We start from the raw sequence: 27,486 nt of genomic DNA on the forward strand, positions 1-27,486 counted from the left end.
CTGAACCCAGGAGGTGGAGGTTGCGGTGAGCCGAGACCGTGCCATTGCACTCTAGCCTGGATAACAAGAGCGAAACTCCGTCTCAAAAAAAAAAAGAAAAAAAAAAAAAAAAAAGAAATCTTAGCCAAGACCAATGTCCTGGAACATTTCCCCAATGTTTTCGTCTAGTAGTTTCATAGTTTCAGGTCTTAGATTTAAGTCTTTAATCCCCTTTGATTTGATATTTGTATTTTTTTAAGTGAAAAAAGCAAAGTGCAAAAATATATAGAGAGTATGCTGTCTTTTATGAAAGAAAGAAGGGACTATAAGAAAATATACAGATATCTGTTCATTTGCAGGAAGACAACCAGAAAAAAATATATACTTAGGTTTATGTAATGATTTATTAATAAAACTATTTAAGACTGAAAGGATTTAATGGCTGAAAATTTTAGAAACAAAGCTCATACAACTTTATGTAACTTCAGGTTGAATAATCAATGGATAATGCTCATGTCAGTTTCTGATGGAATAAGTCGTTGCATAGCTCTTGTTTTCTTTTTTTTTGAGACAGTCTCTCTCTGTCACCTATGCTGGTACAGTAGCTCAATCTTGGCTCATTGCAACCTCCTCCCAGTTTCAAGCCATTCTCCTGCCTCAGCCTCATGAGTAGCTGGGATTACAGGTGCCTACCACCATGCTGGGCTAATTTTTGTATTTCTAGTTGAGACGGGTTTCACCATGTTGGTCAGGCTGGTCTTGAACTCCTGACCTCATGATCCACCCACCTTGGCCTTCCAAAGTGCTGGGATTATAGACATGAGCTACCACACCTGGACACTAGCTCTTGTATTCTTTATATTCAAGGTATTTGGATCTGTGTTAACACTGATAATCTTTTGTTAACAGCTGTTTTCTAGAATGAGACATCTGTATAAGTTAAAAGTTTAGGCTGGGCATGGTGGCTCACGCCTGTAATCCAAGCACTTTGGAAGCCAAGGTGGGCGGATCACCTGAGGTCAGGAGTTCAAGATCAGCCTGACCAACATGGTGAAACCTCGTCTTTAAAAATAAATAAATAAATAAATAATAAGTTAAAGGGTTAAAGATAAATTCTTATGTCTGATATATGTTCTTCTGAGGTAGCCTTTTCAACTGTTTCTCAGTATGATAATATTCATGACCAGGCGTGGTGGCTCACGCCTGTAATCCCAGCGCTTTGGGAGGATGAGGTGGGTGGATCATGAGGTCAAAAGATCGAGACCATCCTGGCCAACGTGGTGAAACCCCGTCTCTACTAAAAATACAAAAAAATTAGCTGGGTATGGTGGTGCGCACCTGTAGTCCCAGCTACTCGGAAGGCTGAGGCAGGAGAATTGCTTGAACCTGGGAGGCGGAGGTTGCAGTAAGCCGAGGTCATGCCACTGCACTCCAGCCTGGTGCCTGGTGAGGGAGTGAGACTCTGTCTCAAAATAATAATAATAATAAAAACATTATTATTATTCCACTCGGACAGTAAAATTACCAAATAAGGAATATATGAGGGGTTTGTTGTTATGCTTGCTATTTAATAATTGAATAGTCAAAAATCAGCCAGGTATGATGGCACATACCTGTAGTCTCAGCTACTCCAGAGGCTGAGGCACAAAAATTGCTCAAACCCAGAAGGCAGACATTGCAGTGAGCTGAGATCGCACCACTGTACTCCAGCCTGGGTGGCAGAGTAAGATGCTGTCTCAAAAAATATATATGGAGTAGTGAAATCATAGCAATTAAGCAATATTACCTCAGTGATCTATGTCTTTTGAAAAGCTTCATCTAAAAATTGGTAAAGCAATAGAGTAATATCTTTTGATTTTTAGGTGGGCTTGGATTTTACAGGATATCTTGGGGATTGCTTTCTGTCTGAATTTAATTAAAACACTGAAGTTGCCCAACTTCAAGGTAATGTATACGATACTACTTTGCTAGTTAAAATAAATTTTTAAAAGACAACTTTATTAACCATAATTTACATACAATTAAATGCACCAATTTTTGGTGTACCATTTATGGAAATTTTACAAACGTGTACCTTTATAACCACTATGCTAGTGAAGTTGTAGAACATTTCTCATCTCTTCCAAAAGCTCTACCATGGCCTTTGAAATCAGTCCTAACTCGCAGGCCCAGACAACCACTGATTTGCTGGCTAAATGATTACTGGTTTTTTTCCTTTCTTTTACTTGTATAAATGTAAGGGGTTCAAGAGTAGTTTTGTTACATGGATATATTGGGTAGTGGTGAAATGTGGGATTATAGTATAGCCATCACTCGACAAATGTGTGTTGTCCCCATTGAATAATTTCTCATTCCTTACGCTTTCTAACCCTACAACCATGCCGAGTATCCAGTGACTATTATTCCCCACTCTTGTCCATGTGTACACACTATTTTAGCTAAATGTTTTTGTTTGTTTTTATAGAGATGGAGGTCTTGCTATGCTGCTGTTCTCAAACTGCTAGCCGCAAGTGTCCTCCTGACTTGGCCTCCCAAAGTGCTGGGATTGCAGGCATGAGCCACTGCACCCTGCCTAAAATATGTTTAATCACTCATACACTATGCCACATTCATAAAATCCTTAACACGACTTAATATCAGGGAAGCACATTTCTTTTTTTTTTTTTTCTGAGACAGAGTCTCATTCCGTCACCAGGCAGCAAGCCGGAGTGCAGTGGTGCAACCTTGGCTCACTGGCAACCTCCACTCCCCGGGTTCAAGCGATTCTCCTGCCTCAGCCTTCCAAGCAGCTGGGACTACAGGCGCATGCCACCACGCCCAGCTAATTTTTTTGTATTTTTAGTAGAGACAGGGTTTCACCACGTTGGCCAGGGTGGTCTCAATCTCTTGACCTTGTGATCTGCCCGCCTCAGCCTCCCAAAGTGCTGGGATTATACGTGTGAGCCACTGCACCTAGCCTAGCACATTTCTTTGGTTCGGTGATTTTTTAAAAAACAAGTTAAAGACCCGAAAACCTAAAATGCAATTTAAAAAGATAAAAACGGTCGGGCGCGGTGGCTCACACCTGTAATCCCAGCACTTTGGGAGGCCGAGGCGGGTGGATCACAAGGTCGAGAGACCGAGACCATCCTGGTCAACATGGTGAAACCCCGTCTCTACTAAAAATACAAAAACATTAGCTGGGCATGGTGGAGCGTGCCTGTAATCCCAGCTACTCAGGAGGCTGAGGCAGGAGAATTGCCTGAACCCAGGAGGCAGAGGTTGCCGTGAGCCGAGATGGCGCCATTGCACTCCAGCCTGGGTAACAAGAGTGAAACTCCGCCTCAAAAAAAAAAAAAAAAAAAAGATAAAAACAAGAGAAAGAAGATAAGGGTTTTAATACATAGAATAAGACTACACATAATATTAACCATAAGATGTCTTTTTAAAAATAATATTCAAGGCCTGGCACGGTGGCTCAAGCCTGTAATACCAGCACTTTGGGAGACCGAGGCGGGCGCATCACGAGGTCAAGAGATTGAGACCATCCTGGCCAACATGGTGAAACCCCGTCTCTACTAAAAAAACACACACAAAAATTAGCTGGGCATGGTGGCGTGCACCTGTAGGCCCAGCTACTCGGGAGGCTGAGGCAGGAGAACTGCTTGAACCTGGGAGGCAGAGATTGCAGTGAGCCAAGACCAGCTTGGCACCTGGCAACAGAGTGAGACTCTGTCTCAAAACAAACAAACAAACAAAATAAATAAATAAATAATAATATTCAAATGTACGTTCATATGTTTATTTGCACCTGAAAAATAATTTAATGTCTTAATTTACATATCGGAAGATTGACCTTTAATTTTGTTTCTTTCTTCAACAGTCATGTGTGATACTTCTAGGCCTTCTCCTTCTCTATGATGTATTTTTTGTTTTCATAACACCATTCATCACAAAGGTATGACCATATTTTTGAAATTCATGAAGAAAGATTTTAAAAAAGTAAGAATCTTAAGTCTGCTCCTAGATTATTAATTTTTCAGATGTTTACTCCTGAGTTCTAATTCTCTTAAGAGAATTGTCATTGAAATTAGCCTTTTAATTTTCAAGACTTTAATGATTTTGTTAGTTTTTTTAAATGTCTTTTGACTGGTACAAATATGAAAATGTCTGTAATTTTCTTCCCTTTTTAAAGTAATTTTTCTTATGAGCTAAATGTTTACTGTATGCAATATAGACAGTACATAAAAGTAAAATATCATTTCTGAAGCCTTAGTTTGTGACTAAGAAAGGGCAGCACACTAGGAATTGGAAGGCCTAGAATGTAGCTTTGCAACCCTGCAGCCATAGGCAAGTTTACTTAAGCCCTTTCTGCTTCCATTTACTAATCGATTGTATGAGGGAGTATTGCTAGCTTTTCATCCTCCCACCCACTTCAGCGGAATTCTTTTGGTTCCAACTAACAGAACCCAACCCAAGCATTCTGTACCCAAAAAGTCCCATTTATCTAGACTGTGTTTGTATGCCTGCATGGGCGGGCATCAAGAGAAACTAGACCCAGGGCCACATACTCTCCCTTTTTTGCTTCTGTCCAGTTGTTCATTCTCTCAGACTGGCTTTTTCCATGAAGTTAGAATCAGCAACTGGCAGCTCCTAATCATATATTCCCAGGTCTGCCTTTAGTTCTTCAGTAAAATGAGGAGAAGTGTTGGGTGAGTATGGTGGTCCTTAATTATTTGTCCAGTTTTTCTACCTTGATTGTTTTCCTGTCTCATGAATATAATATCATTAACTATTGCTTAATTCCCCACTTTCTCCCATTTTGAGTCTTTCTTTGTAACTTTATTTTATCCTTTGTCACTCTCACGTGTTTAAGTATTTGATATTCTCTACTCGTCATTCCTTCTTTTTTTTTAAGGGTAAGTCTTGAGGCTGAAGTACAATGGCACAATCTTGATTCACTGCAGCCTCAAACTCCTGGGCTCAAGCAGTCCTCCCACCTTGGCTTCCCAAAGTATTGGGATTACAGCCATAAGCCGTGACGCCTGGCCTCACGTCTTTACCCATTCATTAAACCTACCACCTATGAAATCACTATAAAAATCTACACTTCTGATATTTGCTATAATGGCATAAAGACACTGTACCCTCTTGGGGAGCTAAAATTGTAATAGGTAACGAATATAATCAACTGCCCCAAAATACAGCTAACCAACCAAACCTTTTTTTCCTTCTTTGAATCAGGGTCTTGATCTGCCACCCAAGCTGGAGTGCAGTGGCTCAATTATGACTTACTGTAGGTTTAACTTCCTCAGGCCCAGGTGATCCTCCCACCTCAGCCTCCCAAATAGCTGATACTACAGGGGCATACCACCACACCCAGCCAATTTTTGTATTTTTTGTTGAGATGGGGTTTACCATATTGCCCAGACTGATCTCAAACTCTTGAGTTCAAGAGATCCTTCTGCCTCAGCCTCCCAAAGTGCTAGAATTTACAAGTGTGAACCACCATGCCTGTCATAACCAAACCATTTTACTAGCACCTTTCTGTCACTTAATGATGAGCCATTTGATTCATTGACTTCACTGAACAATAGTAACCTAAAAAAATAATTCATAGAACTAGTATTATGGGTTATAACTAAACTTGTTAATTTGGCCAGGTGCGGTGGCTCACACCTGTAATCCCAGCACTTTGGGAGTGCAGGCCGGCAGATACTTGAGGTCAGGGATTTGAGACCAACCTGGCCAATATGGTGAAACTCTGTCTGTACTAAAAATACAATAATTTAGAGACCGGGCACGGTGGCTCATGCCTGTAATCCCAGCACTTTGGGAGGTCAGGGCGGATGGGTCCCTTGAGGTCAAGAGTTTGAGACCAGCCTAGCCAAGATGGTGAAACCCCGTCTCCACTAAAAAGACAAATATTAGCCGTGTGCAGTCGCAGGCACCTGTAATCCCAGCTACTTGGGGGGTGCTGAGGCAGGAGAATCACTTGAACTCAGGAGGCAGAGGTTGCAGTGAGCCAAGATTGTGTCGCTGTACTTCAGCCTGAGTGACAGAGCAAGACTCCATCTCAAAAAATAAAACAAAATAAAATAAAAATAATAATTAGCCAAGTGTGGTGATACATACCTGTAGACTTAGCTACTTGGGAGACTGAGATAGGAGGATCACTCGAACCCTGGAGGTGGATGGAGGTTACAGTGAGCCGAGATTGGACCACTACACTCCAGGCCAGGCAACAGATTGAGACTCCGTCTCAAAAAATAAAATAAAATTGTTAATTTGTTAGGCCATTTTTAACTTGGTTCAAAAATGTGTTATTGTAGGATATCCCATCAAAGATCTTATAACAAAAGTGAGATGTTCCATCTACAAAGCCATTTCTGTAAATGAACAGATAGCCCATAACATATGACACGTATATTACACAGTAGATATAGATGTAAGCTGTAACTAAATTATTTTTTTAAATAACTTTTCCATTCTGACACTACTCTCACTTTGCAGGTAAACATATCTGCCAGCAAACCATTTGCATTCCCTTATACATAGAATGTTTCAGAATTCTAAAGATAGGATAATAATAAAGGTGTCTTATAGCCTTCTTTCTTTTGTGCTTAAGAAATTTTTCATCTTAGGAAATTATTTCTATCTTAGTTCCTACTGACTAGGAACATGATTTCTAGCAACCTGAAATGGTGAAAAAAGCTAAGTGCTCTTTGGAGTTCACTGCAGTAGATTTACTTTAGTGTCTTCTCAGTTTGATTTGTTTGTTTTTATTAAGGCAGCAGACCTTACTTTATTAGGCAACTCAAAATCAGATATTGCTGATTTTCCTGGTTTTCACTGTAAATTCGATAAAATATTGCATATTGTAAACATGTTCTTGACCCATGTATTTGTTGCCTTCTAGTGAGTTGGCAAGGCAGGTCGCCATAAGAGTACAGCAATAAGAGACTGCCTTATTTTTTTCCATTCACCACTGTGCTCAGTATTTTGTCTTATAAATAGTAATTATTCAGGTATCTTTAAATGTATGGGAGAATGTCAATGATGGTCTTCAGTTAAATGTTTTAAGTAACAATTAGAAAGTGAACCAAAATTAACTCTTTACCTGGAAATGTTATCACAACCTAGGAATCTGCTTTAAAGAATTCTACTTAGTATGTTTGTTTTTCTAAACTCCTTTGCTTAATTAACCCTTCTGTAACCCAAAGCTTAACACGAGCAAAAGATTTCTGCAGCTAGGGGTTTTTGTCCTCCTTTCTACTCAGCTCAGCAATCAATGAGGTCGTTTTAAAAACCCTCAAGTGGTTTATTCTGTGTACCCCACCCACATGGAAAATATTATAGTCAATCAAATTTTGTTGAAATTCAGGATTTATCTTCCCTGTACCTGTTTTGCTGATATGTTTATCATAAGATGAAACATAAAATGAGTGGCTTCTGCAATCTTAGCTTGCTGCCTTATCGTGTTTTCCCTCTCCACAACAGACTTGGCTATCAGGAAAATTTTTTTAAATGAACCCCTCACACAGCCCACATGAAAAGTCTTTATCCAGACACAAGGGAGAGAAATTTAGCTAAGGTTAATGTTTTGATTGGATCATAAGAAAGCAGGCAGGGCTGAAACTGGATAAAAGTTAGGCTAGAGAAGCTTCTCAGGTTCTATAGGGTTGGGTCTTTTCAAGTTTGATTTTATTGTTTTGTTATTGTGGTGAGTAGCCAGAAGGTCAGATGTATACTTATTCAAATAAAGTTACCAATATTTTTTACAAAGCTAAATATAAAAGATTTTAACATGACCTTCTTCACTGACATTGCTGAAAACCACTAAGAGCATATAGTGTATGACATAATGTAACTAAAATTACTAAACCTAAAATTTATATCCCATTACAAATATCAGATATTTAATCTGTCAGTACAAATCAGAACTGAAAGTTCACTTGAATTGTTTTTACATGATTCATTTGCCAGTTTCTGAGACTTGTTGAACTCTGATAAAGTGGAACAATGGTGCTCGGTGAACTTTATTTTAGATGACTTCAGTTTTGCTATCTACAGAAACTTTTAGGGAAAAGGCAGTCTGTAGCCCATTTTCAGTCAGTGTACAGAATAGTGGCAGTTCTCTTTAAATGATTGGACAACTTCCTTTCTCTTCCTTCTCAATTTTAGAATGGTGAGAGTATCATGGTTGAACTTGCAGCTGGACCTTTTGGAAATAATGAAAAGGTAGGGATGGCAATGAAATAGAAATGGCTCTCCAGTGTATGTATGTGTATCCAGTTAATAGTTTGCCTTCCTGTGTAATTCATTGGTCACGTAGTGCATGTTAAGGTATTGTAAAACTTATTTCTCAGAAAATATAGCTCTTTTCTTAGTTATTCTAAATTATTAAATACCTATTGACTTGGGTTTCATCCTAGAATGATGGAAACTTGGTGGAAGCCACTGGTCAACCCTCAGCTCCCCATGAGAAAGTAAGGATTGTATTTCAGATATGTTCATTGGACTTTAAATCATACCCTCTGAGACAAGACTCTTCTTTGGGGGAAAAAAATCCAGGTTGCCCAAAAAAAAATCTGTTTCAAGACCTGAGTTCTATTCTTGATAAAGAGAAAAAAAAAAAAAGGTTAAATGTGGGGATAGTGGATTAATGCTGTAATGCTGTTAATCCTACATGTGTGTTGGGTTTGATTTTTTTTGAAACTAATCTATTTCTTTTGGAAATAGAAACAGAGTATTTCAAGTTCCTTTAAACTGTCAAAAGAATTATTCTAATGTTAATCATTCCCTTTCTAGAAGATATGGGTGGCCAGGCATGGTGGCTCACGCCTGTAATCCCAGCACTTTGGGAGGCCAAAGCAGGTGAATTGACTGAGGTCAGGAGTTCAAGACCAGCCTGGCCAACATGGTGAAACCCTGTCTCTGCAAAAATTAGCTGGGCATGGTGGCTCATGCCTATAATCCCAGCTACTTGGGAGGCTGAGGCAGGAGAATTGCTTGAATCCGGGAGGTGGAGGTTGCATTTGCAGTGAGCTGAGATCTCACCACTGCACTCCACCTGGATGACAGAGTGAGACTCTGTCTCCAAAAAATAAATGAATAAAAGATATGGGTAAAGATTGCCAAGAGGTTCATTGGTGGCCTCTTTTTTGTTTTGTTTTGTTTTGTTTTTGAACAGTTGCCAGTAGTCATCAGAGTACCAAAGCTGACCTATTTCTCAGTAATGAGTGTGTGCCTCATGCCTGTTTCAATATTGGGTTTTGGAGACATTATTGTACCAGGTAAGCAATTGTAACAATTTTAGTAAAAAAAAATATACTGATGATTTTAAATCATCATATGTATGGAATCTGTTAAAAGTTACCTATTCTGATTTAACTATTTCTTGCTGTCACTAGAGCTGGGATTGTCATAACAAAAAAGCTTATTGACAGGTAGAAGATAAAGCCCAAATGGTAAGAACCAAAGTACTGTAATAGCTCGTATGGCTCAAAAAGTTAGTTAGAGGAAGCAACTAGGATCAGTTTAACCTTCTTCAAGAAGTATATTTGTGACCCTTTTTATAAGTTGAATATAATAATGCCAAATATATAGTTTATAGTACTTATATTTTAAGATAACAGTTATGTTTTAGAAAAAGTAGTTTAAGAGTATTAGGCAAGGCCACGATCAAGAGGAGAAACATGGAAGAACACCAGCTTGTAGGACTTCATGATACAAAAAGACACAGTTTATAGTGGAATTGATCACCTTCTCTTAGCATGTCTGCTCTGACAGTTAGTGTAGTTCTGCCTTATTTTCCTCATGGCACTGCCTGTAGAATAAACTTAATCCAAGCCCAGTAATAATTTAGTTTAGAAGTAATTAATAATATTCCTCTATCAGCTGAGTTTTTCCTTCTTCATTTTTCTTACAGTCTCCTATGTATTAACTGCCCGTGGTGGATGGGTGAGGAGTACTGGTACTTCTGAAAAAGCCCTCGTATTTACCTAGTAAAACCAGGTAGAGAGAGAGAAGCTAGCAGTGTTGCCTTGCAAGTTGACATGGCAAAGTCCAGTATAGCAGCTCTCTTAGCTCAGTGAATCTCCATTCAGATAATTGGTAAAATAAGGAAAACATTCTATTGAGTAACCTTACACTTCTTTGAATATCCTTAAACTTATACCTGATTTTACCATTTCCACACCAAGTGCTATAAAAGATCTTCTACGTAGAGCTTGGCATAAAACTGGTAAAAATAGTATTTAAATATTACATTATTGAAGTAAATGTCAAAGGTCTAAAACAAAAATATTTCCCCAAAGAGCAGAGGTGCTGACAATACGTGACTTAATCCTAAAAGCTAAATTTGAATTTAGGGAGGAAAAAAGTATAATTTTTAAAAAATATGGCTATGTGATTAAACAGCAGGAACAATAAAGAACTTCAAGATCAAGATAATGGTAGAAAAAGAAAAAAGAAGAAACAAGGAACTTAATTTATTAATTTTGTAGAGACCAAAACTAATTAATTCAAATAAGTAATAAATATAGTAAAATTATTTTATAATTTTTAAGTGGTTAACTGTCATTCTTTCTGTTTTTATAAAATGATAAATAAATACAAGGTGAGATTTCTTCTTTGGGAAGAAGAAATGGTTGAACAAATTTCTTAAAAGAAATAGGTATTAAATGAGTTTTTACTACATAGTTGCACGTTTACAAATGAAAGCGTGAGCCTAGCGTGGTAGCTCATGCCTGTAATCCCAGCCCTTTGGGAGGCTGAGGCAAGCAGATCAGTTGAGGTCAGGACTTCACGACCAGTCTGGCCAACATGGTGAAACCCCATCTCAAGTAAAAATACAAAAATTAGTCAGGCATGGTGGCACGCGCCTATATTCCCAGCTACTCGGGAGGCTGAGGCAGGAGAACCACCGAAACCCAGGAGACGGAGGTTGCAGTGAACCGAGATCACACCACTGCACTCCAGCCTGGGTGACAGAATGAGACTTCGTCTCAAAAAAAGAAAAAAAAGACTTAATAGTTTTCCAGTCTGTGTATATACCACATTTTCTTTATTCATTCATCTGTTGATGGACACGTAGTTTGCTTCCATATCTTAGCTATTGTGAATAATGCTGCAGTGAATATAGGAATGCAGATATCTCTTTGACATACTGATTTCAATTCCTTTGGATATATGCTCAGTAGTAGGATTACTAGATCATATGGTGGTTCTAATTTTAATTTGCTGAAGAACCACCATACTGGTTTCCATAATGGCTACACTAATTTACATTCCCATCAACAATGTGCAAGGATTCCCTTTTTGTTACATCCTTTCTAAGACTTACTTTTCATCTTTTTGATAATAACCATTCTAAAATATGTAAGGTAATATCTCATTGTGGTTTTAATTTGTATTTTTCTGATGATTAGTGATTTTGAGCAATTTTTTCATATACCTGTTGACTGTTTGTGTGTCTTCTATTGAGAACTGGCTATTCAAATTCTTTGCCCATTTTCTAATTGGGTTGTTTACTTATTATTGAGTTGTTTAAGTTTCTTATATTAATATATTTTAGATATTAACCTCTTATCAGATAGATAGTTTGCAAATATTTTCTCCCATTTCATAGGTGCTCACTTTGTTGACTGCTTCCTTGGGTGTGCAGAAGTTTTTTAGTTTACTGTAAACCTATTTTTCTGTTCAATACTTTTTAAATTATAAATTTTAAGTTTTCTTCATGACATGGAATATTGATCAGCTAATAAAAATGACAGTTAAAAATTATTTAATAGCTTGAGGAAATGTTTAAAATATGTTATTAGGCATTTTAAAAATCAGCATATAAAACTTTATCCAGAATTTGAGGTATTTGAATGTCCTTATAATGCAACAATGAAGATTCAATGCAGCATTTACTGTTAGCATAGTTAACAGTTGAATTTGCATTGCTATTGTTTTAAGAAAATAATGTGGAGTTGTTTTTTTTTTAAGGCCTATTGATTGCGTACTGTAGAAGATTTGATGTTCAGACTGGTTCTTCTTATATATACTATGTTTCCTCTACAGTTGGTAAATTTTTGTTTTTTCTTTGTATTAAATGTTGAATTGTATTATCTGGAGGAAAAGACAGGGGTCTAAAAATGAAGGAGTACAGTTTGGGCATGGTGGTTCACCCCTGTAGTTCTAGCACTTTGGGGGCCAAGGCGAGCAGATTGCTTGAGCCCAGGAGTTCGAGACCAGCCTGGGCAACATAGTAAGACCCCATCTCTATAAAAAATATTTTAAGCTGGGGCTCAATGACTCACGTCTGTAATCTCAGCACTTTAGGAGGCCAAGATAGGCAGATCACAAAGGCAAGAGATTGATACCATCCTGGCCAACACGGTGAAATCCCATCTCTACTAAAAATACAGAAAACAATTAGCTGGGCGTGGTACCATGTGCCTGTAGTCCCAGCTACTTGGGAGGATGAGGCAGGAGAATTGCTTGAACCCGGGAGGCAGAGGTTGTACTGAGCCAAGATTGCACCACTGCACTCCAGCCTGGGTGACAGATTGATTGAGACTCTGACTCAAAAGAAAAAAAAATTAAAAATAGCTGGGTATGGTGGTTGTGCCTATGGTCCCAGCTACTCAGGAGGCTGAGATGGAGAAATGCTTAAGCTCAGGAGGTCAAGGCTACAGTAAGCCATGATCGTACCATTTCACTATAGCCTGGGTGAAGACTATAGACTGAGTCCCTGTCTCAGAAAAAAAAGAAAGAGAGAGAGAAAAAAGAACAGAAAAAAGTGAGGGCAAAGATGAAGAAAAGAAAAAAGTATAAAGAAATTAAAAAGGCAGTCTCGGCCAGGCACAGTGGCTGCCCAGACGCGGTGGCTCATGCCTATAATCCCAGCACTTTGAGAGGCCGAGATGGGTGGATCACTTGAGGTAAGGAGTTTGAGACCAGCCTGGCCAACATGGTGAAATCTCATTTCTACTAAAAATACAAATAATAGCTGGGCATAGTGATGCACACCTGTAGTCCCAGCCACTCAGAAGGCTGAGGTAGGAAAATTGCTTGAACTCAGGTAGCGGAGGTTTCAGTGAGACAAGATTGCACCGTTGCCCTCCAGCCTGGGCAACTGAACGAGGCTCTGTCTTAAAAAAAGCAGTTTGAGGCCTCTCAGTTTGGTATTCTATAGGACTTTAACATATTAGTATCCAAAGGCAGACTATAAGAGAGTTCATTAATTTTCCTGTGTACCTTTGTACAATCACTTAAACTACCTGATACTTCATTGCCTCATCTTTAAAATTAGGAACTGTACTAAATTATTTATAAAGGCAATATTCTGAGGTCCTGTGTTCCTAATAAAACCCTGGGTCATTAAGAAAAGTTCAAAAGTATGTGCTTATTAACAAAGCTTAGAAAGTATGTAATCAGTGTTAGGAAGATTTTTTAAAGCAACCTTCAGTACCTATTGGTACAGATTCGGTTATCTAAAATATGAAACCATTTAACATCTTTAATAGCAACAGATAATTCTCATGAATTATTATCTTTATCAATGATTCATGGTTAGGTTAATAATAATTGAAGTGCTAACCAGTTTCCAAATTTGTCCAAAAGCTCCATAGAAGGTCTCTCCTAATCCTATCTAGGAAAATGATGAAATTACAACAAGTCATAGAGCAAAAATGTCCTCAGAAATATTTGAAAACCAATACTTAAATGAGGGAGGAAAAAACCCACCTTTGGTAACATGTAGAAATGACTGATAGCTTGATATTCTTCTTGCAGCCTATGCTATTGGCATGATACTTACATTTGTTGTTCTGGTGCTGATGAAGAAGGGACAACCTGCTCTCCTCTATTTAGTACCTTGCACACTTATTACTGCCTCAGTTGTTGCCTGGAGACGTAAGGAAATGAAAAAGTTCTGGAAAGGTAACAACTATCAGGTATGTGCTTATACTTTGGTTACCAGGTTATCTTATGACTTAATTTACTGACTGATTTTGGGTAGGAACAGACTATATATAGCAAAGCTTTTATGTACCAAAAAGTACTGTAATACCCCCTTAGTCACTCTCCACCTGCTGCATCATCATTTGTCACCTCCCCTGCAATCTAATGCCAAAAGCTGGTGATTTGAGACAAAACTAAAAAAAAAAACAGCAGAGGGCACCAGGGAAAATAAAATAGCTTTTGTGTTTTCAAAACCTACACAAGCTAGGCATGGTGGTTCATGCCTGTAATCCCAGCACTTTGGGAGGCCGAGGTGGCGAATCATGAGGTCAATAGATTGAAACCATCCTGGCCAACATGGTGCCCCATCTCTACTAAAAATATAAAAATTAGCTGGCGCTCACCTGTAGTTCCAGCTACTCAGGATGCCAAGGCAGGAGAATTGCTTGTACCCAGGACCTGGAGGTGACAGTGAGCTGAGATCGTGCCACTGCACTCCAGCCTGACACCTGGCAACAGAGCGAGACTCTGTTTCAAAATAAATAAATAAATAAAATAAGTACTTAATTTTGAGACTGTCATTAGCTATTTATAGTAAGAGTCCTAAAGTTTTACAGATAAAAGTTGTACTCTTCTGCCGGGTATGGTGGCTCATGCCTGTAATCCCAGAATTTTGGGAGGCCAGGGCGGGTGGATCACCTGAAATCAGGAGTTCGAGACTAGCCTGACCAAAATGGAGAAACCCCGTCTCTATTAAAAATACAAAATTAGCTAGGCATGGTGGCGCATGCCTGTAATCCCAGCTACTTGGGAGGCTAAGGGAAGAGAATCACTTGAACCCAGGAAAGTGTACTCTTCAGCTTCTAAAACAGTCTCTTTTGTTTGAGTGGTTTCATCATTGAAGTTAAACCTTTTTCTTTTTTTTTTTTTTTCTAAGTGTTCTTGGTATTCCAGTAAAGTCTGTTTGCATTGAAATTAAGAAGAGTTGGGAAACCCTAGCCTACTGAGGTCAGGGCCATGGCACTGACCCCTTCATGAAGGCACTTTGTGAGGCAGTTACCTTTGCTTTGCCCTGTTATAACTACTACCCTCCTCCATCCACTCTCATGCTTCTGTGTCAGTGGTCACGTGAACAAAAAGACACTTTGGGTGGGTGGCTGCAATTCTGATAGTAAATATACAGTTCAAAGTTCATGTTCATCTTGTGCTTGGTCTTTCCTGTCATTTATAATGTTATTTAATGAGAGGTGGTTAACACATTAAGTGACAGACTACTTTGATTTGAAAAAACACTGGTTTAGAATTGTTTTGGGGAAATCTTAAAATTTCTTTGAGATTTGGTTAAACTAGTAATACCTGTCTTGCCTACCTCACAAAGCTGTTGTCTCATCTTAAACCTTTTTTTTTTTTTTTTTTTTTTTTTTTTCCCATAAAAACAGGGTTTCACCATGTTGGTCAGGCTGGTCTTGAACTCCTGACCTCAGGTGATCCGCCCACCTTGGCCTCCAAAGTGCTTGAATTACAGGCATGAGCCACCACGCCCAGCTTCATTTTAATACTATTATATGTAGAATTAGTTTATGATCTTAAGGCCCTTGACTAAACTGGTAAGGTAACTTTTAACTTTTCCGTGACAATGACACTCACATAGGTTTTTTATCTTTATAGATTTTTTAAAATAAAAATGTATCCTATGATACATACTATGCTAATAACCTCTGAAAATCACATTTCTTTTTTTTTTTTTTTTTTTTGAGACGGAGTTTCGCTCTTGTTACCCAGGCTGGAGTGCAATGGCGCGATCTCGGCTCACCGCAACCTCCGCCTCCTGGGTTCAGGCAATTCTCTTGCCTCAGCCTCCTGAGTAGCTGGGATTACAGGCACGTGCCACCATGCCCAGCTAATTTTTTGTATCTTTAGTAGAGACGGGGTTTCACCATTTTGACCAGGATGGTCTCGATCTCTTGACCTCGTGATCCACCTGCCTCAGCCTCCCAAAGTGCTGGGATTACAGGCTTGAGCCACCGCGCCCGGCGAAAATCACATTTCAAAAAGTACTTTTCATTATTTTTTAATGGGTTTATATTTCTTCATTTAGCAAATGTTTATGAGTGATTCTGTTAGAGGATATTATTTTCGGTATTGGTGATACAAGATGATCAAGTTAGAAAGAGGTCTATTTTCATGAACTCTTGAAAGTTACAGTCAAGTGGGGAACAGAGAGTCACTAACAATAAAGTGTGATCAACGTATTAGTTACAGCAGGTGCCATGAAAACTGTAGATGGGACATCGAGTGCTTGTGGTTTCAGGGCAGGGTCCTAGGTGATTTGGGGAAGATTTTCTAAAAGAATATTAAGTTTATGCCGGGCACGTGGCTCGCGCCTATAATCCCAACACTTTGGGAGGCCAAGGCGGGTGAATCACAAGGTCAGGAGTTCGAGACCAGTCTGGCCAAGATGGTGAAACCCCATCTCTACTAAAAATACAAAAATTAGCCGGGCGCGGTGGCTCAAGCCTGTAATCCCAGCACTTTGGAGGCTGAGGCGGGTGGATCATGAGGTCGAGAGATCGAGACCATCCTGGTCAACATGGTGAAACCCCGTCTCTACTAAAAATACAAAAAATTAGCTGGGCATGGTGGTGCGTGCCTGTAATCCCAGCTACTCAGGAGGCTGAGGCAGGAGAATTGCCTGAACCCAGGAGGCGGAGGTTGTGGTGAGCCGAGATCATGCCATTGCACTCCAGCCTGGGTAACAAGAGCAAAACTCCGTCTCAAAAAAAAAAAAAAAAAAAAAAATTAGCTGGGTGCAGTGGCACACACCCTGTAATCCCAGCTACTCGGGAGGCTGAGGCAGGAGAATTGCTTGAACCCGGGAGGCAGAGGTTGCAGTGAACCGAGTTCGCACCATTGCACTCCAGCCTGAGTGACAGAGTGAGACTCCATCTCAAGAAAAAGAAAAAAAAGGAATATTAAGTTTATGTCAAGACTTTAAGACTAGGCTATGTGTTCCATGTTGAAGGAACCATGTCTTCAGAAGCTCAGAGGGAAAAGAACATGGCACATTGTAGGAATGTGGTGAAGGTTAGGATGGCTATCATGCTGAGTAAAGGTTAGGGGAGCTACAGGAAATGAAAACTGGAGAAGAAAGCAAGAGTAAGGGCTGTGTAGCATCTTATAAGCCACATTAAAGAGTTTGGACTCTATACTAAGCATTGGAGACCACTTAAGCTTTTAAGAAATCTGGAAAATGAAGAGAGCAAAACTGCAGACAATTATTGCAGTAAGAAGTGATAGAAGGCCAGGCATGGTTGTTTGCACTGAGAATTGCAGCACTTTGGTAAGGCAAGCCAGGAATATCACTTGACCCCAGGAGTTTGAGACCAAACTGGGCAACATGGGAGACCCCATCTCTACAAAAAAGAAAAAATTTGCTGGATGTGGTGGCACATGCCTTTGGTCCTAGCTACTCAGGAGCCTGAGATGGGAAGATTGCCTGAGCCCAGGAGATAGGGGCTTCAGTCGGCCATGATATGACCACTGCACTCAGCCTGGGCAACAAAGTGAGGGAGACCCTGTCTCAAAAAAAAAAAAAGGAAAAGAAAAAAAAGAAGAAGTGATAGAAGCCTAAATTAGCAAAGGAGTGAGATGGAAAGATGTGGACAAACTTAAGATAAATTTAGAGGCATAATTAATAGGGTCTGATGATGGATTCAGTATGGGTAGAGGAAGAAGTAGAGTCCAGGGCTTCTGGATTGGGAAACTGAGTTGGGGGATGGTGATACTGTTCTTTGAGGTAAAGGAAAGGCAAAATGGTTAAGGAAGGTGATGATGAATTCAGTCTTGAACATTTCAAAAGTACCTATTGCATCACCACACAGAGAGAAATTATAGGTAGTTGAATAAATGGGTCTGATATACAGGAGATGGACCTGGCTAGAAATAAGTAGATACTCAGGAATGTCATTAGCATACCGATTAGAGTGAGAATGTAGAAGCAGAAGAAAAGACTCAGGACAGGCCTGTGAGCAAGAGATTTCTACTATTAGGGGTACTTAACCAGATTAAATGTAAATCATGACAAAGGGGACACGCAACATCAGGAAATTTTGTTACGAGTTGACATTAAATCTTTGTTTAGTTTAGAGTTGAAATTTAGTATTGTTAGTGAGAGCACATGTGCTGTCTTACAGAATTGTTTATGTTCTTGTTTCATTGTCAGCATTTATTTTTACTTATAAAAAATTTCTTTCCCTTTAATACAGCTTTTATTTATTTATTTATTTATTTATTTATTTATTTATTTAATGGACTGCTTCACGAATTTGCGTGTCATCCTTGCACAGGGGCCGTGCTAATCTTCTCTGTATCGTTCTAATTTTAGTATATGTGCTGCCAAAGTGAGCACTAATACAGTTTTTGTTTTGTTTTGTTTTGTTTTTTTAAGACAGGGTTTCACCATGTTGGTCAGGCTGGTCTTGAACTCCTGACCTCAGGTGATCCACCCGCCTTGGCCTCCAAAGTGCTTGGATTACAGGCGTGAGCCACCACACCTGGCCTAATACAGCTTTTAAAGTGTTTTTTTTTATTATTAAAAATACGTGCTTTAGGCTGGGTACAGTGGCTCATGCCTGTAATTCTAGCACTTTGGGAGGCCGAGGCAGGCGGATCACCTGAGGTCAGGAGTTTGAGACCAGCCTGTCCAACACGGCAAAACCCCATCTCTACTAAAAATACCAAAGTTAGTCGGGCATGGTGGCACATGCCTGTAATCTCAGCTACTTGGGAGGCTGAGGCGGAAGAAGCGCTTGAACCCAGGAGATGGAGGTTGTAGTGAGCTGAGATCGAGCCATTGCACTCCAGCCTGGGTGATAGAGCAAGACTCTGTCTCAAAAATAAATAAATAAATAAGCAAGCTTATAGGAAATTTGGAAAATATTTTTTAAAAATATAAAAAGAGAGTAAGTCCACCCGTAATCCTACCACCTAGAGATAATTAAGGTTTAAGTGAATTTCCTTCTGTGCCTTCTCTAGAAAAATGGATAGTTGGGTGACTGATACTATAAATAGTTCTGTTTATTTTTTACTGCATTTTTATATTATTTCATTTAAAATTCCTCATATTCTTTTAATGCCTGTATAATATTCTCTCATATGCATATGTCATACTTTATTATTTTCTTCAATCCAATAATTTCTCTTTAAGGTATTTCCAGAAACTAGTTAAAAATTTGGGGGAAAATGATGGGAAAAGATGTTTATTATAGTAATTCTAGTCTTCTTTGTTCTATTTTAATATCTTGTAGGTTAATATTATTGGTAGTTAATGTACTAAATTTTTTTTTTTTTTTTTTTTTTTTTTTTTTGAGAGGGAGTTTCGCTCTTGTTACCCAGGCTGGAGTGCAGTGGCGTGATCTCGGCTCACCGCAACCTCTGCCTCCTGGGCTCAGGCAATTCTCCTGCCTCAGCCTCCCGAGTAGCTGGGACTACAGGCGTGCGCCACCATGCCCAGCTAGTTTTTGTATTTTTAGTAGAGACGGGGTTTCACCATGTTGACCAGGATGGTCTCGATCTCTTGACCTCGTGATCCACCCATCTGGGCCTCCCAAAGTGCTAGGATTATAGGCATGAGCCACCGCACCCAGCCTAATGTACTAAAAATTTTACATAGACCTTCACTGTTTTTGTTTCAGTAATTTTTCTTTAATTACAAAGTAATGCATATTTGCATTTTTAAAATAAGCAATACAAAAGTGTCTAAAGTAAACATGAAAGTTCCTTTTCTAATCATTCTTCCTCCCCCTCTACCCTTACACGGCAGCTACTGTAAACAGTTTCTTTGTAGCTTCCATATCTTTTTTTGCTAACTCATACTGGAAAATAGTTGAATATTTAGAGTTGTTGTATAAATAAAGTTATTAGCATTGCATTTCTTTGGAAATATCTACAGCACATTTTTTCCTCTGGTTGATTCTAGCACCTTTCCTCCTTTTCTTTCCATGATTGTTACTGACACAGGATTGTAGTTAAGGAAATAATTCAACTAAGGGGTACATTTATATTCCCATTGAATAAATGCTTTGCGCTGGACCATCCAAGTTTCATTCTTAGGCCGAGAGTGGAAGCTCACGCTGTAATTGGGAAGCCAAGGTGGGTGGAACACTTGAGGTCAGTAGTTTGAGACCAGCCTGGTCAACATGGCTAAACCCCGTCTCTACTAAAAATATAAGAAAAAAGTAGCCTAGCATGGTAGAAATTGGAAAAAAAAAGAAAAAGAAAAAGAAACAGTAAAAAAGATCAAAAGGCCAGGTACAGTGTCTCATACCTGTAATCCTGGCACACTGCAAGGCCAAGGCAGGTGTATCACAAGGTCAGAAGATCGTGACCATCCTGGCCAACGTGGTAAAACCCCATCTCTACGAAAAGTACAAAAATATAGCTGGGTATGGTGGCAGACGCCTGTAATCTCAGCAACTCAGGAGGCTGAGGCAGGAGAACTGCTTGAATCTGAGAGGCAGAGGTTGCAGTGAGCCGAGATCATGCCACTGCACTCCAGCCTGGGTGAAGAGCAAGACTACATCTCAGAAAAAAAAAAAAAAGAAACCCATGGTGGTGGATTAGCTTAAGGCCTGGTGTGAGGCAGTTGGATATTGAAATCTGTTAAGGCTGGGCAGAGACTTCAGAAATAGAGTGGGGAATATCTTTTCTTTCTTTTTTTTTTTTTTTTTTAAAGATGGGATTTCACCATGATGGCCAGGCTGGTCTTGAACTCCTGACCTCAGGTGATCCACCCACCTCGGCCTCCCAAAGTGCTAGGATTACAGGCGTGAGCCACCGGGCCCGGCCCAGAGTGGGGAATTTCTACTGCCTGGTGAGACAGAGGGATACTTGATATGGGCCCACTGTGAGATAGACCTGACAGTCAGCTCTGACTCATCTCTTAGGCTAACAGTGTAATAATCATTTGCTTCTCTCTCCCAGCCTCCATCATCTCCTAAGCTTTGTCAGTTTCTATTTCCAGAATATCCCTATTTAATTCTTAACTTAAATTGTGCCTTCTCCAAGCAGATCTCTAAGAAATTAGAAGGAAGTAGGTACTCCAATTAAACTCAGGTTTACCTTTCACTGTATTTTTTTAGACTTTGTACTTTAAATACTTATTAACATCTGCCCTGCAGTGCCTCCCTCACTAAGTATTAGCTCCTTCGTATTAGGAATCCACAATACTTATGACAGTATTTTTTATGCTGTAAATTCTCAGTTAATATTTCTGAAAGTCTTCATGCAGTGCAGTTGTAATGCTCAATCCTTTATCCTAGCCTTTTAGTTATTTTTGCATCTGTGTATAAGCTTCTTTATATTTCAGCAGCCCTTATAAAATGATTGTAATTGTCATATGCCACTGAAAAAGTGAGGCACTTTTAGAACGTTAAACTAGACATTTATCTCTACAGTCTTTATATGCAGTCTTTTTTGTAATATTGCAAGTTTTTGCTGCTTTTTTCAAATAATCAATTATAAAACAGGTAATATAAGTTACAATCTAAGGCTAAGGCAAATTTGTTCATCCTGTTAGTCATTTGGTTCATTCGAATGGCTGATAATAGAGTTGAATGCAAGAATGGTGGTAGTAAAAAGCAGGACTTCTCACTGGAGACTTTTTAAATGTCCCAGTAGCCCTGACAGTCTTTTCGTGCTGTTTTTAGTGGGCAGATTGTACCTCACTTGTTGTAACTTGGAGACCTTGAAGTACTTTAGGATCTAATTTCGAGTCTTTTAGCCCTTTCTGTGAATTTCTCTCATCAAAAGAAGTAATGTTTCTATAGGTTTCACTAAAATAATACTAATTTGGAAATACTAATTGTAAATTCTTTTCTATAGCCCAAGGCTAGTTATACTATATTTCCTATGAACTTTTTTTGTGGAATGCTTCAAGAGCTACAGTATTCAGTCTCACTTATTTGATTTTATGTGAAGTCTTAGTTCTAATTGTATAAAGCAAATAAAGGTATGTTTTCTCAGCAGAGAAAAATCAAGCAGAATCATAATTACTTTGGCATGTAGCACAATGAAGAGGAGTCATCATTTTAGGGGATATTTTTTGTTTCTGTAATAAAATCAGCAAAGTTAAATGTGTATGTGTGTAGCAACATCCAATGGGCTATTTTACTCTGGGTGGGTAGTAAGTTTTCAGTTTGTTGATACGCAGTAAACAGTTGAATTGTCTCTGTTAAATGTCACTAGTACTTCTCATTATTTTTAGAAGTCACAAGCTGTAACTGACAAATCAGAATACAGAGATAACTTAGAACAAAGAACAACTCTGCTTTAGTATCAGCAAGTCTCCAGTTACCCTGCTTTAGTGAGTGTTTCATTAGACTATTTCTGGAGATTGGTTCAGTTATAAGCAAACAGAGCTATCAGAAAATGCCAGGTTAGCTGACCTGATTTCAGAGGCCATCTTTCCAAATCAAGTTTTCCTATTTCCAAATACGATGAAAATGTTTGCCAATTTTGTATTCTTTATGTTAATTCATTGTTGTATTATTTATTTATTTTAATTTTTTTTTTCTTGAGCTGCTGATTTTACTATACATTTGGGCTACATTTTTCTTAAGAGAATCACCACAAAGTAGTAATATGAATACCTTTTTTAATGTGAAAAGATATAAAATCTCTTTTAATAACTTTTCACTTATCCATCATATAATATCAAATATACCTGTAATCCCAAATATGATCCTTTTGAGAAGGAAAGAAATCAGATCAAATGCATCATTAAGAAAAAACATGCACACTAAATAGACAACTCTACTGGGACAAAGACCATGATTTTGCATATTTTTTCATTCCCCAATTTCTGACAGTATTCTCAGAATTATTTCTTAGTTAATGAATAGCAAATTGATTTATTGGTTAAATTAGCAACTATGGAGCTACCTAACAGTACAAAATAAATGAATAATTCACCAGAAACTAGCTCTAAGATATTAAATTTAATTACTTTGCAGCAACATAATTTAGTATCAGATGTTTAACAAGTACCCATTATAATTGCTAAACTGTGAAGTCACTATTATTTGTATCTGACCAGCTATACAAAACTGATCAGTTTTTCTTTTGACAAAAGGTAGTAAAAATTGCAAACAATAAAGAAGACACTACTCATTAAAAGTTATGTTTACTAGTCTCTGAATAGCTGAAAAGAAAGAAAGAAAAAGTCATGTTTACTAATCTAGCACCATAATTCCAGTCTTAGGACCTCCCGTGCAGTTGGAAAGGGAAAACAGGAAGAGGTGAGTATGTTGGAAATGTAGGGTAGTTCTCAAATTGGGGTCCCATTTTGCTTGCTCTAAAGCAAAAAACGCAGGATCTAGCAAAGAAGTGGAGCGCTGAGGCTGAAGATGAAAACAAAAGCTTTTGGTTCAGATGGTAAAGGAGGCCCTCAAGAGCAGTAGAATCAGTGTATCCGAAGGCAGTGCTGGAGGCAGTCTCATGAACTAGGGGGTTTCTTCTTGGCATCCAGGTCCTTTTTAATTTCTTCACATTTTTTAGCAAGGTTTGGTATGTCATAGTTCTGAGCCAGATACATTCCAACCACATTGCCCAAAGTAAATCCAAGCAGGAACTGGAGCATGATGTCGGTGGGGAGGGCTAGGAGGGTGCGAAGGACGGCTGCAGCTCTGCGGGCCGGTCCCATTGTTGTATTTTTTAAAACTTTGTTCTTTATGTTTCTGTATTTTTGTTTTTTGTTTTTTGTTTTTTGTTTTGAGACAGAGTTTCGCTCTTGTTACCCAGGCTGGAGTGCAATGGCGCCACCTCAGCTCACCGCAGCCTCTGTCTCCTGAGTTCAAGCAATTCTCCTGCCTCAGCCTCCCGAGTAGCTGGGACTACAGGCACACACCACCATGCCCAACTAATTTTTGTATTTTTAGTAGAGATGAGGGTTTTACCATGTTGACCAGGATGGTCTTGATCTCTTGACCTCATGATCCGCCTGCCTCAGCCTCCCAAAGTGCTGGGATTGTAGGCATGAGCCACCGCAGCCGGCCTCTGTATTGTTTTTATTGAAAAATCAATAAAGAAAAGTAAATAGGGAATAGGGATGCTTACTTCTCAATGAGTGGACTTTGAAAGTGGCTTTTTAAATTAATATATTTCTGTGTTCAGGGATTAGATTATATAGTGCCAGTGAGGTACCTGAGGATTAGGAAAGAAGAGGCACGTTAGGTGAGACGACGCACTACCTACTGGGCCAGTGAGGCACCTGGGGAGCATGTTATAATTTAGGGTATGTGGGCTATCATTTTCATTAGATTACAGTTGCCAGGGTAAGCAGATCCTGGGGAAGAAAAGGGGTTTCTCCACCATCCATTCTGCTGAGGCTGCTCAATTCTCTCTCCACACAGCCCTAAACTCTTACACCCAGAACTTTTAAATTCCTAGAAGAAAAGGGGCTTAAATATATCTTACATACTTTTCCTTTCCCCCTTCACTTACATTGACTAAAATTAACTGTTCAACATCTTCATCTTATGTTTCATGTAGTGAACTGCTGAATAAATGTTGTCTGTCTGCGGTTGTCAGCCAAAAGCCTCAACTCATGTTGTATTATTTTTGCCTGGCAAGTCAAGAGACCCTATTTGGAGATGATTCCACTTTCTTTTTCTTCTTTTCAAAAAACACTAAAGCCTACAGAACCACATTTCAAAAATAGGAGCATTTATCTTGCTAATCTTTCTTTCTTCTAATTCTTGATAAAGGAAAGGAAAAAAGTGCATCGCAATACTGAAATTTAATCAGTAGCCTAAAAGTCTTTGACAGTCTTCACAAAGACATTAAATTCTTTTTTTCTATTTTTAGTAATTTTATCTGAATTACTGAAACACTGAGCATTTAAGTAGTTTCTTCTTCCTTCATTTCCAAATATAAGACAATTTTTTATGAGAGTATAGGCAGAGCTGAAGTGACTATTTGAGAATCATTTAACTGGTAATTTCTTTAAAACAGTCTATAGCAAATGTATTCTTGGTTTTGTTTTCAGATATCATTTCAGGTATCAAATTCATTTTTTGTAGAAATTAGTATAATAATTACCTTACGGTTATTTCAATGTGTCGATAATATTACACTTTCCAAGAGCCAGCAGGTATTCTCACAATGACTCATGGGGTCATTTTTAGTTTTTCCACTTGTATGATTGGACACTGCCTGGAATAGTATCCTGGAATAAGCGTCAGGAATATCTTCCTTTTGTGGTAGAGTTCTCATGAAGGGCAGTATTCATACTGGGAAACGAAGATAACAGAAGATCCAGAGAATACAAATTGGCCCTCGGTCACATGACTAGGCTTCCTAACAGTGCTCCAGAAGGAATGCTTAGTTTCATAGAGCAATATGTGTTTTTTAGAAAAACTTGGAATCCTTTTGCTAATGTAGTAAATACTGGGGGCAAGTTGAAATTTTGCATTTCCTAACGTCTTTTATTTATGCCTAGATGATGGACCATCTGGACTATGCAACAAATGAAGAAAACCCTGTGATGTCTGGTGAACAGATTGTCCAGTAGTAATAATATGTGGAACTGCTATAATGGGTCACTGATTTTCTACAAATAGACTTTGACTTTTTAAATTGACTTTCGAATTGACAATCTGAAAGAGTCTTCAATGATATGCTTGCAAATATATATTTTTATGAGCTGGTACTAACAGTTACATCATAAATAATTAAAATGCTTTGCTTTTAATGTTAAAGTTGTGCCTTCACATTAAATAAAAGCATATGGTCTGTGTAGTTACCGAGATGTATTATATACAGTATATTTTTCTAAAAAAAATTGCCTTGACCCACCCCTATACTTTTTTACTAAAATCTGTTTTTTTCAGCTCTAATGTTAGATAAAAGTATTACTATTGAAGTGAGTTTCTGAATGAGTTTTACTGTAAAGAATTATGCAAATTATTTCTGCTTTATAGAAATAACTAAGACCATGCAAAAAGGCAGTTCAGCAGTGAAAATTCACACCTTGTATCACTGCAGAGGTTAGAAATACATAATTTTTAAATAAATATAAGTGCATATTTTTGTAGTATTTTTTAAGCCCAATCTTTTCATAAACTTCAGAACTGAAAATTACTTTAGACTGCATGTGTATATTAAGAACATTTTTTCTATGTATAAAGAAAGATATAGAACAAGTCACTAAAATTAGGAGACAAACTGAAATCTAGTTTTCATTGGTCTGTTGTTTTTTTGAAAATGTAGCTTAAATTTCAATATTAACATTTAGTTTTACTTTGGTATTTTTGATCTTTGAAATGTGGTTCTCTTGATGTTGAGGTTTGATTTTTTTAAAATTATTTTTCTTAAGAAATTATGTATTAATACATATGGCTCATTGTTGAGTACAACATTTCTAAAATTATCCCACGTTTTTCCACCCCACCCATTATCTTTTTTTTTTTTTTTTTTTCTGATTCCCTCCTCTTACCCCATAGGTAATGACTGTTAATCTTGGTGGAGGATGTACAAAGTGTGGTTCAGAGGAAAGAATTGACAACAACAGCAAGAGACTTGGTGTTAGTCTCAGTTTCATTGCAATAACAAAGAAGAGTTGAGTAATTTGCCACAGCTCAAGACACTGGTATTTCAGTTTTCTCATTGACAAAATGAGTAGGTTAGACCAGCTAATTACTCTGGTACCTTCCAACTTGAAAAAACTTTTTCCTCATTCTTTGGTAATTTTCATATGTGGCCTGAACATTCTCCTGGGAGTCAGAGGTCAAATTATCTTTTCATTTTCTTTTATTTTATCTAAGAAATTCCAAAATGACAAGTGATAACAAAGGCAGCAGGATTTTTCATTTCTCTAAGTAATATATAAAATATGTGAACAGATCTATGTCTTTCATCTAAGTCCAGTTCAACTTATTAAAAAATAAACCTAATGCCTCTTAAAATGGATTAGACCTTTGATCTTTGAACTAAATTTTGTATTAGACACTTTATAAAACTTGTTTGCTTTTGCTGAATAAATTGCAAATAGAGAAGCTCCATTGACAATCAGTCCCTCTTTCTGCTTAATGCAGTTATGGGTCCTTTCGTCTGACAGGAGTTAATTTTACCTCCATTGTATCAAATTTGATTTTTTTCCAAGGAATCTAATTTATTTGGCAGACTGTGAGAGAGAACAGATTAAGTGCCACTTCCCCCCACCAGTGCCATTTTTAAACTCTTAACTATATTTTCATTTATAATATTCATAAGATATTTGCCAAAATATGGTTTTTCTTGTAAAATTACCTGCACCCATCCCAGCTTTATGATATTTAAAAGCCTCAGTCACATTTTATGAAGAATGTTAAAGAAAATTACTGGGGTTTTTTTTTTTTAACTACATTGAAATAATTTCTTAAAATAATTTGGTTTCATATAGCTGGAGTGGTCATTAATATTTTAATTTCATCATCTAGATTTTGCTCCTCAATAGCATAGTAACTGGTGCATCCAGAAATCTGAAATCTGAGTTATTTGATACAAATTCGACTTTATCCAACCATTAGTTACTAAGGA

The 27,486-nt window shown here is 38.1% G+C and overlaps 2 protein-coding genes and 1 non-coding gene across 4 annotated transcripts in view; 1 reads left to right on the forward strand and 2 right to left on the reverse strand.

The window, feature by feature from the left end:
- The window catches only part of SPPL2A (signal peptide peptidase like 2A), a 59,599-nt gene extending 32,636 nt beyond the window's left edge, over positions 1-26,963 (forward strand). The window contains exons 9-16 of one of the 2 annotated variants that reach the window (XM_074393606.1): positions 1,842-1,923; positions 3,842-3,916; positions 8,143-8,199; positions 8,394-8,447; positions 9,152-9,254; positions 11,953-12,030; positions 13,744-13,904; positions 25,409-26,963. In XM_074393606.1, coding sequence (XP_074249707.1) covers positions 1,842-1,923; positions 3,842-3,916; positions 8,143-8,199; positions 8,394-8,447; positions 9,152-9,254; positions 11,953-12,030; positions 13,744-13,904; positions 25,409-25,480 — 682 coding nt within the window. In that variant the 3' untranslated portion in view covers positions 25,481-26,963. The remainder of the gene's footprint in view (positions 1-1,841; positions 1,924-3,841; positions 3,917-8,142; positions 8,200-8,393; positions 8,448-9,151; positions 9,255-11,952; positions 12,031-13,743; positions 13,905-25,408) is intronic. The other variant, XM_039469331.2, reaches the window with a different exon arrangement.
- On the reverse strand, positions 18,213-18,319 carry LOC120364089 (U6 spliceosomal RNA). The gene has a single exon (XR_005579442.1). It is a non-coding gene; the product is annotated as a U6 spliceosomal RNA (small nuclear RNA).
- Positions 23,238-23,548, reverse strand: LOC101052241 (short transmembrane mitochondrial protein 1-like). Its single transcript, XM_003928856.4, has one exon. It carries the CDS (start codon positions 23,546-23,548, stop codon positions 23,405-23,407), a length of 144 nt encoding a protein of 47 aa, XP_003928905.3. The 3' UTR covers positions 23,238-23,404.
- Positions 26,964-27,486: the final 523 nt, after the last annotated feature.

This window comes from Saimiri boliviensis, chromosome 2, assembly GCF_048565385.1.
Source record: "Saimiri boliviensis isolate mSaiBol1 chromosome 2, mSaiBol1.pri, whole genome shotgun sequence".
Taxonomy (NCBI): Eukaryota; Metazoa; Chordata; class Mammalia; order Primates; family Cebidae; genus Saimiri; species Saimiri boliviensis.

Bases quoted from the DNA above. Each gene is read 5' to 3' on its own strand.
- LOC101052241 (XM_003928856.4), bottom strand. From the start codon at position 23,548: ATGCTCCAGTTCCTGCTTGGATTTACTTTGGGCAATGTGGTTGGAATG.